The following is a 12,296-nucleotide window of genomic DNA, read 5'->3' on the forward strand; positions in this document are numbered from 1 at the left end:
TACAACAGTTGCCACATACAATAGGCTTCAAAAATAAAACCAAGCAAAATGAAGTTTGCATTCAAAAACGTTTTAAAACTTTCCAAATCGACAAAGTGGCATCCCCATCCCCCAAAACAGTGCTGTACAACGACGGGCGGCCCCAGCTGTTCCGTTAGTCACCGAAAATGTTGTTATTGAATAAGCTGCCCAGGATAGGACAACTGCTCACGAGTAATCCCAAGGATCAGAGAGGCATCTGGGGCTATGTGGCCGTCGCCTTTAACCAGGTGGACGCCGATCGGCTGGCAAAAGTGGGTCCAAACCGCCTGTGTGCCGAATGGATTGTGAAAAACGGAGGCGGCGTACGCTTTGTGGAGAATCCCACAAAGCTTTGGAAGGATTACAATTCCTTGCCTGGGGAAAATACTCAATTTTGCCTCAAGGTAGTGGACGCCTCCAATTCGTCAATCATGAAAATAGGACTGGAGCATTTGAAAGGCTGCAAGAGCATCGACACCGTGATTTTCCACAATTGCAAGCACTTGGAGAACGATGGTCTGGAGGGACTGCATCATATAAGCAGCTCACTGGAGCGACTGCAGGTTTCCGGCTGTTACAACATCACGGATTCCGGACTTGCCGCCATCGGGGAGCTCGAAAACTTGCGGCAACTGGTCATCTTCGACATGATATTCGTCAAGAACATGGAGGCAGTGGCCGCCAATCTGAAGAGACAGCTCCCGAACTGCGACATCAAGGCCACCAAGCTCGGTGTTACACTAAAGCCTAAGGAGTAACTACAAGTATTACTGAAATACATATATAATATGTATACCTTTTGGTAAAACACAGCTGTTGATTTGTTGTTTCCGATTTTGTAAATAAAAACTTATAAAGTGTTGGGAAAAGCGAAAAATGGTAGACCTCAAACTTGCACAGTGGGTCTAGTTTAGCTTTTTTTGTTTTTAGGTGTATGCCATGCTATTGAGATTAATCTGACTACCAATAAAGATACATTTTATTTAGAAAAATTTTCTATCTTCGTACATTTTATATAAAATAGTTTTTAATTAAGTATAAGTGACAACAAAAATACACCACAATTGGATTTTAATCTTACTTTGGCTTTATAATTAATAAATAAAATTCATCTTTCACTAATTTAAAATATGTTGTCTGACAAAGCTCGCTTTCCAGCACTGGTTTTTCAGCATTCTGAGTCGCCCGCAGTGCGGTCCTACTATTTTAGACGGGACAAAATGTGAAAATTGCAATAAAATGACCAAGTTAAAGAATTTAATGAGTTATGTGACCCAGTCACGGGCCATTTCACACCCCAATCCCAGGGAGCACATCCTGAACTGCCTGACCTATGGACTTCTGGTGATCGTAGCCCTCTGCGCGGGTTACCTGGTGTGGGACCTCTCCAACAGTCCCCGCGATGGATTCTTCCACGGGAAAAGGGACTCTCACAAACTGATCCTGGACCTGGAGCACATCCAGGAGGTCTCCCTAAATTCCGAGGGCGAGCAGCGGGCCCGGAACGTCAACTGCACGTTTTGGGACTGCCTAAACATCTACAAGTGCGAGCACGACCGTCTAAAGGTCTATATCTATCCGCTGCAGGAGTTTGTGGACGAACGGACCGACAAGGTGGCCACCACGCTGTCCAGCGAGTACTTCCAGATCCTCGAAGCGGTGCTTAAAAGTCGCTACTACACCTCGAATCCGAATGAGGCCTGCCTTTTCCTGCCCAGCCTGGATCTACTCAACCAGAATGTCTTCGACAAGCATTTGTCGGGAGCAGCTCTGGCTTCCCTGGACTTCTGGGATCGGGGAGCCAACCACATAATCTTCAACATGTTGCCCGGCGGAGCTCCATCGTACAACACCGTGCTGGATGTGAACACGGACAATGCCATCATCTTTGGCGGTGGCTTTGACTCTTGGTCGTATCGACCGGGCTTCGATGTCGCCATTCCTGTGTGGAGTCCGCGCCTGGTGCGGCAACATGCCCATGCCACAGCCCAAAGGAAGTTCCTTTTGATAGTGGCCCAGCTTAATATTCTCCCTCGCTTCGTGAGGAACCTGCGGGAGTTGGCCGTGGCGCACAGCGAGCAGTTACTCCTTTTGGGAGCCTGCGAGGGTTTCGATCTCGCCATGCGTTGCCCCCTGTCGCAGCACCACAAATCCCTGGAGTATCCTCGTCTGCTGTCACGCGGCAAATTCTGCCTGCTGACCCGTAGTCTTCGCTTAGGTCAGCCCGATCTGGTGGAGATTATGTCGCAGCACTGCATTCCCGTAATTGCCGTGGATAACTATGTGCTGCCCTTCGAGGATGTGATCGATTGGTCGTTGGCCTCTGTTCGCATACGCGAAAGCGAACTGCATTCCGTGATGCAGAAGCTAAAGGCGATATCTAGTGTGAAAATCGTTGAGATGCAAAAGCAAGTTCAGTGGCTGTTCTCCAAGTATTTCAAGGATCTGAAGACCGTCACGCTGACTGCTCTGGAGGTGCTGGAGAGTCGCATCTTTCCGCTGCGAGCACGCAGTAGTCGCCAGTGGAACGCCATCGACACCAACGCCCGCTCCACCTTCAATCCCCTTTTCCTGCCTTCGTTGGCGCCAAAGTCGCAGGGTTTTACCGCCGTCATCCTCACCTACGATCGCGTGGAGAGTCTCTTTCTGCTGATCCAAAAGCTGGCTGTGGTGCCCTCATTGCAAAGTATTTTGGTGATCTGGAACAACCAGAAGAAGTCTCCACCGCACTGTAAGTTCTTATAAAAATATACAATTACAATACAGTATTAATGAATTATTTTAAACCAACAGTATCCACATTTCCGTCTATATCGAAGCCCTTGAAAATTCGGCAAACCAAGGAGAACAAGCTGTCCAACCGATTCTATCCATATCCGGAAATCGAAACGGAAGCTATTTTAACCATAGACGACGACATCATCATGCTGACAACAGATGAGTTAGATTTTGGGTAAATTGAACTTTTAATAATTTAAGCTCCCAGACTAATAATTTCCCTATCAAAGTTACGAGGTTTGGCGGGAGTTTCCAGATCACATTGTGGGCTTTCCCAGTCGCATTCATGTCTGGGACAATGTCACCATGCGCTGGCACTACGAATCGGAGTGGACGAACCAGATATCCATGGTCCTTACCGGAGCTGCCTTCCATCACAAGTACTGGAGCCACATGTACACACATGCCATGCCGGGGGACATTAAGGATTGGGTGGATGAGCACATGAACTGCGAGGACATTGCCATGAACTTCTTGGTGGCCAACATCACCAACAATCCACCCATAAAGGTAACCCCTCGCAAGAAGTTTAAGTGCCCGGAGTGCACCAATACGGAAATGCTTTCCGCCGATCTGAATCACATGCGGGAACGGTCGGCCTGCATTGATCGCTTCTCCAAGATCTACGGTCGCATGCCGCTGCGCACGGTGGAGTTCAGAGCGGACCCGGTGTTGTTCCGGGACAATTTCCCGGACAAGTTGAAGCGCTACAATGACATTGGTAGCTTATAAGAGTCCTAAGCTCTGAACATGACATTCCAATGGAACCGTAGGAGATATACCAAAGACTTGTGGGAATAGCGCTTAACTCCTCTAGCGGAAAACTTAAGTTGCAGTCGAATATATCATATTGCATATATCTTATTGCCATCATATCTGGATCACGCTTATATGTCAAATGTGAAAGAGCCGATTAATAGGGGCTGTTCCGGTTTTATTTTTCACGCAATATGTTTGACTTCTAATTGGTACTCAAAAGTCAAAGTTTTCAATTTCAAATGTTATCGAAATAGTTAGAAATATTTTAGTGAAATTACTAACTGGATTTATGTCCTTTCTGTGGACTTTTTCATGTAGAAAATTATTTATTTAAAAAAATAAGATAGTTATAGGTCGTAATATTGGCAGCAATTGGGTAGACTTAATTTTGATTTCAAATCGATAATTTAGAAAACTGGAACTAGCCTGTAAATAAACATAGAAAGTTGATCTTATCGTAGAAAAAGTTTTATTAGATGGACTGCTTTAAGCTGGGAACTCTGAAATCTCTTGCTTGAACTAAATGGTAGATTTTAAGGTGCGCATTAAGGTTTTGGATCGTTTAAATGCTATGCTAATATCATAAACATGGTTGCTCTGATCTTAGTCTTTAGGCTTCTTTGATGGATGCCAAATACTCTTTGTAACGTTGTTCCTGCTGCTGCTGGAGTTTCTGCAGCTTCTTGATCTGCCCTTTACTGACTTCTTTGCCCTCCTTGTCGAGAGTGGGAAGGCCCTATAGAGAGATTAATATGTTAATAAATATGTTTTGTTGTTCCATTATCGCTAGGCTTACGTTTTCATCGAAAGCTGAGTACTTTTCCGTTTCGCCGAGGAACATTTCTTTGGGATTCACGCGACGCTGGGCTTCCTTGGCCGCCGCAGCCTCAGCTGCCGCCTGCTTCTTGCGCTCCTTTTCCGCTGCCTTCTCCGCCTCGGCGGCCAGCTTAGCCTCCCGCTCCCTTAAAAGTGAGTCCCGGTCAACCAGCTTGACGGCATATTTGCCACCATCCTTGTCCTCCAGTCGCACGCCCAGATTTGGCAGCACATTGTCCCGCAGATCGTCGCAGAGCTTGAGAATGTCGAGGGCCTTTAGTGTTTTAGCTTGCTCCCGCACCAAATTACGGAATTCGGCCAAGGATTGCACATAAGGCAGCACCGTTGTCTCCAGGTCGGCACCAGCTGCCTGGGATCCGGAGCCACCGCTGACGGGGAATCCAATGCCACCGCGAGGTCCAGAAATAGCGCCAAATACGTGCAGCAGATCCGTAATGTAGGTGGCCACGTTGCGAAGTAGCAGACTGTTGAGTCGGGTTTTGTTGTCTCGAATATAGACATTGGAGGCGGAGACCAGCTCCCGAATGGCGTCTAGGGCGCTGCGAGTATCAACGTTATCTAAGGGAATAGATGTATGATTATTTAGGGAAGATCTTCAAAGGGATATTCATATAACATACCACAGAGAGCTGCATGCACCTGGACCTGGGAACTGGCAAACTTCTTCTGCAGGGCCGCCTCCACTTCTGTCCAGGCATCAAACTGCTTTCGAGACTCATCGGAAAGGACGTGTCGCGTCAGATCCTTGACATTCAGGAAGAACTCCTGTAGAGAAAAAACGGTTAGCAAAGACTAATGTAAACCTAAGATTGCACCTCCTTACATTGAGGAACTTCTCGTATTGCGTGGCCATTTCCATGGTGTTTTCTGAGTAGTCTAGCGTGTCCTTCCACGAGTGCAGCAGGAATGCCAGTCGCAGCTGGGTGGCAGAGTGCTTCTTGAGCGCTTCCTGGATGGTCACAAAGTTCTTCAGCGACTTGGACATCTTGCAGCCGGCGATGGTGAGGTGACCCGTGTGCAGGAAGTACTTGACCCACTCAGACTCGTTGAAAGCCGCCTCCGATTGGGCCAGTTCGTTGTCGTGATGGGGGAACTTCAGGTCCACACCGCCAGTGTGTATATCGAAATTGGGACCAAAGATATCCGAGGCCATGGCGGAGCATTCAATGTGCCAGCCAGGACGACCCTTGCCCCAGGGACTATCCCACCAGGGTTCGCCGGCCTTGCTTGCCTTCCACAAAGCGAAGTCGTTGGCAGAACGCTTCTCGGAGAGCCGATCCTCGGCCACGGACAGATCGCCCTCGCCCTCCTGCAGGGACTTGGTGTCGCCATATGCCTCCGGCACCAACTTGGCATAGTGATGCTTCTCCCTCTTGTCAAAGCCATTTACATCGAAGTAAACGGAGTTGTTGGCTGCATAGGCCAAACCATTGTCGATGATTTTCTGAATGAAGGTGACGATCTGGGGCACGTACTCCGAAACGCGAGTTAAAACATCAGGCGGCAGAATCTGTTAAATGTATAATTAGCAAATGATTCATTTTTGGTGGTTAATGATGACTCACATTCAGTGATTTCATGTCGTTGTGGAACTGGTCTTCCCAATAGCGAGGAAGGGCCTCGAACACGGCGTTATCGTTGATCTGGGCGCCCTTCTGCGAATCCAACCAATCGGAAATGGGGTCCTTGGCCTCGTTAAGGTAGTTCTGCCGCTTGTCGGCGATCTCCTGGTCCACGCCCTTGCCCACCGCCTTGGTCAGAGCCTCCACGGCGTCGTTCATGCGCTGCAGGGTCTTGTCCAGCATGATCTTCTTGTCGGGATCGGTGTTTTTGGCGCATGTCTGCTGGAATAGCTGCAGCACCTCCTTTTGCTGACCCAGCAGCTGTTCCAGGGGCAGCTTGGCTGCCTCCCTGGCGTAGTCCTCGAAGAGATGGTTTTGCCGCGCCCGCCTGATGATCTTGTCATCGATGTCCGTGATGTTCATCACATAGTGAATGTTGTAGCCAAAGTAGTTGGCCAGAATGCGCCGCAGAATGTCGAAGGAAATGTACGATCTGTGGAGGGGGGAATACAAGATAAGATATACCAATGGTGATGTGGCGGCCTCCAGATAACCAACCTGGCATGCCCCATGTGGGAGGCATCGTAGACGGTGGGTCCGCAGCTGTACCACGTTACATTGTTCCCGTCCAGCGGCACGAAGTCCTCTTTCTGCCGGGTGAGGCTGTTGAATAGCTTAAGTTTCGGCCGATCCGCCGCCTTGGGAGCTTGCCACGCCGGTTGCCCACGTTTCGACATTATTTTTGCGCTCTGTAGTTATACGTATGTGTGTATAAACAGTCAATCTCCTCTGCTACTCTGCTCCGCACTTGCAATGCGACAAAGTTTCATCAGCTCATGGGCAACAGCTGTCCGGCGACACGTGGCAACGCCGCGCAGAGTTGCCACCCTGGCCGGGTATTGGGTAGCTTTTAAACTGATTGTTCTACCTATTAAAATTAATTTAGGGATTAACTTTAGTCCTTCAGCTATTATAATTCAAATGGATCAGAAATTCTTACCTAATGTAATTTTGCCCATCGTCCTTTACCTTATCAGATAGTAATATAAAAGCAGTACGTTCAAGAAGTCTTTTAGAGGATAAACAATCTTAAAAAAGATTAAACATAAGTTAAATATATTGTGGTTTTCGCTTCTAAAATAGTATATATATAATTATTTGGTTTTATAATAGCATTTGAAACAAATTATTCATTTTAAACTGTGATAAATGTTTATACTTCCTCTGGATTGATTCAGAATATATCATCCATTAGTAATCTTTGTGCTCAATGTATGCAGAACAAGTTTTATATTTTTAAATACCACGGGATGAAAATTTAATGAATTACATATTTATTTAAGTATCTAAATTTTCATTATAACATGCATTTCATATCTGAGTCTGCAAATAAGTAACAGCAATCAATAGAGTTGTGCTACTTTGATTTTGATCTATTCCTTGAAAGAAGTACCATCATCTTGGGTTTCTAAAGATAAAATACACTAAATTGAGCGAATATGTTACTATTTTCCCTTCTTTTTCTTGGAACCCGCGCCAGAGGCCTTTTGAGTGCGTCCTTGTTGCATATCCTTTAGCTTGGCATCCAGTCGCTTCTTGGCATTCTTGACATCCTCCTCCTGCCTTATTGTTTTCGCTGGCTTGGGATGCAGGAACTTCTTCCGCTCGTCCCGCTTGATCTCCTCGCCGCATCCATGGACCTCCGGCAGTCCGTGCTTGAAGCAGAATCTCTTCTTGCAGTGCTGACAATCCTGGCCCATTAGGCTCGTTTTGGTCTTGCAGCGGGGATAGTCGCAGAGGTTGTCCACCTCCTTGACGGCAGTGAGGACATCGTCCAGTTTGAGATCCACCACCTGGCTGGGAATCCGCTCCAGCAGCTCCAGTGTGTTGTTTGTCCCATAGTCCACTCGTTTTCCTGGTTTGGCGGGAGGAAACAGGGGAGCTTCGTCAGCTTTCGACGAGGTGGAGGGTTTGTTTGGATCGTCTGAAGAAAATGATAACTTACACATCGAAAATTATAGTTTTTATTGTGTTTATACGCACCTGCCATTGAAAATTCTGTTTTATTTACAGAGTATTTACAATTTAGATTTAACTTCTGAAGATGGGAGTTCAGAAAACAGCTGACTGGTAATCGATATATCGATGGTCTTCAAAAAGTAATCGGCCAAAGCGGTTATTTTCAAAAGTGATCTAAATTGTTAGCAGAGGATATTGCTTATTAAAATAAAGAAAATCTTAAATCTGATAAAACTTGCACATATACAAAATTATCCGTTAGTTGGAGAATTCCTCCCTTTACCGTCTTAACCCAAATGAATACACATTTCCACTATTTAAATACTTCAGTAGTGTTATTGTCGTTGTAACTAATTTCTACACACAAGTCAATAAAGATTCGGTAAACTAAACATTATTTAACCAATCTTTGACGGCCCTCGGTTGTGCACAATTTGTATAAACTATTCAATCCAATGTGGGACATAATTTCCATACTGATTTGACCATTTCAAGTGTATAATATATCCATCTAAAAGCCGTGTATAAACGTTTAGTAATTGCAATTGCTGTTGGTTTGATTTAAATGCTAATTGTGCAGACATCTGCGATCTGACATTGAGTTCTTTCCACTCATAATATAGCTAATCGTTGCACACTCCATCGATCGGGTAATATTGGTACGTTTACAATTTGTTGTCGCAGGGACAGGCTGCAGTTTCTCCGGTAACCGAGGCATGGATCGCCTTGGCCACGTACTCAATGTTGCCCGTGTTCAGGCCACACATGTTGATGCGTCCCGTCCTCAGCAGGTAGATGTGGAAATCGTTGATCAGAACGCGCACCTGACTTTCGTTAAGGCCCGTGTACGAGAACATGCCGATCTGGTTGACGATGTGGTCCCAGTTGCCGGGTGTTCCCAACTCCACAAGCTTATCCCGCAGCGCCTTGCGCATCTCGCGAATGCGGCTCGACATGGTCTGGATGGACTCCATCCACTCCTTGCGCAGCTCCGGCGTATTCAGAACCTTCGACACAATGCGGGCACCGTAGGCGGGCGGATTCGAGTACTGGCCACGGATGAGCAGCGTCAGCTGGGAGTGAACCGCCGCCTTGGTGGAACCATGCTGCTGCACCACCGTCAGGTTGCCGGCACGCTCGCAGTAGAGGCCAAAGTTCTTGGCGAACGACTGGCAGGTGAAGAGCTCAAAGCCACGCTGCACAAAGTACCTCACGGCCCAGGCATCGCGATCCGGATCGCCACTGGCAAAGCCCTGGTAGGCGGAATCAAACAGTGGGAAGAGCTTCTTCTTCTCAAACAAATCAGCCAGCTCGATCCACTGCTCCTGGGTGGGGTCAATACCGGTGGGATTGTGGGCACAGGCGTGCAGGATGATCACAGCACCGGGCGGGGCTTGGTCCAGATCGGCCACCATGTTCTTGAAGTCCAGCTGACGCTTGTTTTGGTCCCAGTAGCGGTACGACTTCAGGGTCGTGAAGCCCACATCGGAGAAGATCTTGTGGTGGTTCTCCCATGTGGGATTCGAGTAGTAAACCACGTTGCGGTTCAGCTGTCTGTGCAGGAAATCAGCGGCAATGCGCAGGGCTCCTGTGCCCGAGATGGTCTGCACTCCAAAGGCCTGATTGGAATATATAATGGATAAGAAAAATATATTTTATATTTTTATGCGGTTCAACTTACGCGATTCTCCTTGATGGCAGGGGAATCAGCACCCAGCACCAATTCTGTGGCAGCACTTGTAAACGTATCGAGTCCTGGAATAATAAACAAATTAGGATTAAATGGATAGATATAGGTATAAGGTTGTAAAGCACTTAAAGGGTGTTTAAAAGTATGCTGTTTAAAAGTATTACCAATTTTGTATCACACTTCTGGATTTAAAATAAATCCTTGCAAACTTTTTGATACCTCTTTAAAGATCTTTCACCTTCTTTTTAGTTCAAATTCAGATGGTGATATTTCTAAAACCTCCTAGTTTTTTGTAGACTTTGATAGATTACTTGTATTTACTCACCAGTCACTGGCAAATACTCGTGGTTCACAGCCTCATCGCTGGCAATGGAGATTTCGGTTTTGCGCACCACAGGCAAAACCCAAGGAACTCCAGCATCTGTCCTGTAAGCTGTGGATGAACAAAATCAAAGATCTCATGAGTAACACGATTCATTTAAAGTCCATTGATTGATTAATGGTCTAGGGGAATACATTGTTCAAAGTGCTGAAATCCGTACAACAATCAATTCTTATCTTGGTGGACTTAACAGACCTAATCAATAATCGTAATGCTGTACGCAATCTGATATTGTTTTCAGCGTTGTTTCTAGGCCAATTCATTTCTTTATTGCCGCAACTGAAAAATACTGTGGCCCGGTTATTTGAAACTAATTGAATGAATTGGTCGGGTGTTATTTCTACTTTGTAGCATTGTAAAAAAAGCGAAAACAATGCCTATAAACAACGAGCCGTAACGACTGGCACAATAAAATTGAGAAATTATAGCAATTTTAGAAGTAAAGAAAAAAAATTTAATAAATGTTCACACGTTTTTTGTTCAGTTAGAATTATACCATGTAAGCAGATCATCTGCTTTCATTTACAATAAAAACTTTAAGATTTCACCAGAATCAGGGAGTATTCTCTCAGTTTTATTTATAACCTAGGGTCTGATATAAATAAGAATAGCACCAAAACAAAAACTTTTTACAGAAACTTCATATTACAATACAAACAAGTTCCATTAGCATAAATCAACAAAGAAGCAAAGGTTAATGACTCTCAGATCAGCTAACAAAACAAAAAAATAATCAACAAGTTTGCTGGTGGGAATTGTTATTCAAGTTATGCAATAGAATCCATAAATATAGAAAAGGTGAAATGGCGACCGTCCAAATCAGCAACATTGCTCTTGGACGACCCGTCACCAGATTGCCGCTGGATGTTTGTAGAGTACCTGCCAAGAGTCTCAGCGAAGAGGCTTATCATCTACTATACACATATGTTATAACTATATATGTACTGTGGTTTAGCTGACGTCAAAATGAATTGAGACGAAGAAAGTCGCAAGAGAAATTCCCTAATATGAATGATTTTTGGTATATGTACTATATCAGTATTGGATCATTAAACCATTAAAGTTTTAAGAATACGCTATTATAAATATTTTGAACAAGGATAATACATTTTTATCCAACTATTACATTTTTGTAATTTAATATTAAAAAATTATGCTACTTTTTAGGATACGTTTTTAGTACTTCTAAATGTAAATAATTAATATCAGCTTAGATAAGGCTTGCAAAAATGGTATAATAGTATTTATCTATTAGGAAAAACTGATAACCCTTAGCTAACAAAAAAATGACATAAAAAAAATGTAATATAAAACAAATATCTAAGTTTTTTTGAAACGTTTTTAGTACTTCTAAATGTAAATATTTAATATCAGTTTAGATAAGGCTTGCAAAAATGGTATCATAGTATTTATCTATTGGGAAAATGTGATAACCCTTAGCTAACAACAAAATTAGATAAGTTATGCTTTTACAGTGGTCTGGAAAAAATATTACACTATTTTCTTTGGTAGTGTATTCTGAAATCTACACATTCCCTACTTGACATGATATATTATGAGCTCTCTAATTGGAAAGCACACACTTGTGCATGCATAAAATCTCGGCAAAAAGGACGGAAAAATCTAAACAATATGCCACTTTGACTTCCAAATGACCTCCAGCAGAGTGGGCCGATGGGTGGCGGGCGGAAACGGGCGTTCCAGGGGGTGAGGGAGGTGAGGGAGGCGAACTGCAAGGGCAGGGCGACTAACAAATGATAGCAAATTGAGCCGCATACAGAGACACCCAGTAGTAACACACACATTGCTGCACACGTATGCATAAACATTCTTCCGGGGGGGAAATTGAATTCTTCACTTACCGCCCACCGACAAATTGACCTTGCTGGGATTGCTGTCGTCCTTGAAGGCCTGTGTCAAGGCGAAGACCTCGATGGCGGGTCCTTTCTGAACGTCGGCGTAAATTGACATCGCGGCTAACTCGACAAACAAGTCCAAACGGAGCGACAATAACAAATAAATTAATTTCGATAGAGTCGGCACCAAAAAAAGCCAAAAAGTAGTGTGGCTGCACTTGACTTTAGCAATTTTTCCCACAAAAAGCTCTCTCGATTTCTTGTTCCCAGTTATCGATAACTTTTGTTTAAAAAGTGGGCCAAAAAGTATGCAGTAGATTTTGATAGTTCTCTAAATCGGAATACTTTTTAAAAAATAACGATATTTTATTTTTTTAAGATTCTAGTTTAAA

The 12,296-nt window shown here is 44.6% G+C and overlaps 5 protein-coding genes across 5 annotated transcripts; 2 read left to right on the plus strand and 3 right to left on the minus strand.

Moving 5' to 3' along the window:
* Nucleotides 1-82: 82 nt before the first annotated feature.
* Nucleotides 83-892, plus strand: LOC119550070 (ATP synthase subunit s, mitochondrial). Its single transcript, XM_037858537.1, has one exon. It carries the CDS (start codon nucleotides 168-170, stop codon nucleotides 777-779), a length of 612 nt encoding a protein of 203 aa, XP_037714465.1. The 5' UTR covers nucleotides 83-167; the 3' UTR covers nucleotides 780-892.
* A 306-nt stretch (nucleotides 893-1,198) lies between these two features.
* On the plus strand, nucleotides 1,199-4,018 carry LOC119548995 (exostosin-2). The gene is made up of 3 exons (XM_037856602.1): nucleotides 1,199-2,752; nucleotides 2,815-2,974; nucleotides 3,030-4,018. Exons 1-3 carry the CDS (start codon nucleotides 1,261-1,263, stop codon nucleotides 3,529-3,531), a joined length of 2,154 nt encoding a protein of 717 aa, XP_037712530.1. The 5' UTR covers nucleotides 1,199-1,260; the 3' UTR covers nucleotides 3,532-4,018.
* On the minus strand, nucleotides 4,011-6,795 carry LOC119548994 (cysteine--tRNA ligase, cytoplasmic). The gene is made up of 6 exons (XM_037856601.1): nucleotides 6,516-6,795; nucleotides 5,961-6,450; nucleotides 5,219-5,905; nucleotides 5,016-5,160; nucleotides 4,355-4,953; nucleotides 4,011-4,294 (listed from the first exon to the last, which is right to left on the minus strand). The coding sequence occupies exons 1-6, from the start codon at nucleotides 6,692-6,694 to the stop codon at nucleotides 4,169-4,171; spliced, it is 2,226 nt and encodes a 741-aa protein (XP_037712529.1). The 5' UTR covers nucleotides 6,695-6,795; the 3' UTR covers nucleotides 4,011-4,168.
* Nucleotides 6,796-7,099: 304 nt separating this feature from the next.
* Nucleotides 7,100-8,152, minus strand: LOC119548998 (DNA-binding protein SMUBP-2). The gene is made up of 2 exons (XM_037856604.1): nucleotides 8,001-8,152; nucleotides 7,100-7,941 (listed from the first exon to the last, which is right to left on the minus strand). The coding sequence occupies exons 1-2, from the start codon at nucleotides 8,005-8,007 to the stop codon at nucleotides 7,463-7,465; spliced, it is 486 nt and encodes a 161-aa protein (XP_037712532.1). The 5' UTR covers nucleotides 8,008-8,152; the 3' UTR covers nucleotides 7,100-7,462.
* A 143-nt stretch (nucleotides 8,153-8,295) lies between these two features.
* Nucleotides 8,296-12,094, minus strand: LOC119548997 (aspartate aminotransferase, cytoplasmic). The gene is made up of 4 exons (XM_037856603.1): nucleotides 11,911-12,094; nucleotides 9,992-10,099; nucleotides 9,658-9,731; nucleotides 8,296-9,595 (listed from the first exon to the last, which is right to left on the minus strand). Exons 1-4 carry the CDS (start codon nucleotides 12,017-12,019, stop codon nucleotides 8,642-8,644), a joined length of 1,245 nt encoding a protein of 414 aa, XP_037712531.1. The 5' UTR covers nucleotides 12,020-12,094; the 3' UTR covers nucleotides 8,296-8,641.
* Nucleotides 12,095-12,296: the final 202 nt, after the last annotated feature.

This window comes from Drosophila subpulchrella, chromosome 2R (genome assembly GCF_014743375.2).
Source record: "Drosophila subpulchrella strain 33 F10 #4 breed RU33 chromosome 2R, RU_Dsub_v1.1 Primary Assembly, whole genome shotgun sequence".
Taxonomy (NCBI): Eukaryota; Metazoa; Arthropoda; class Insecta; order Diptera; family Drosophilidae; genus Drosophila; species Drosophila subpulchrella.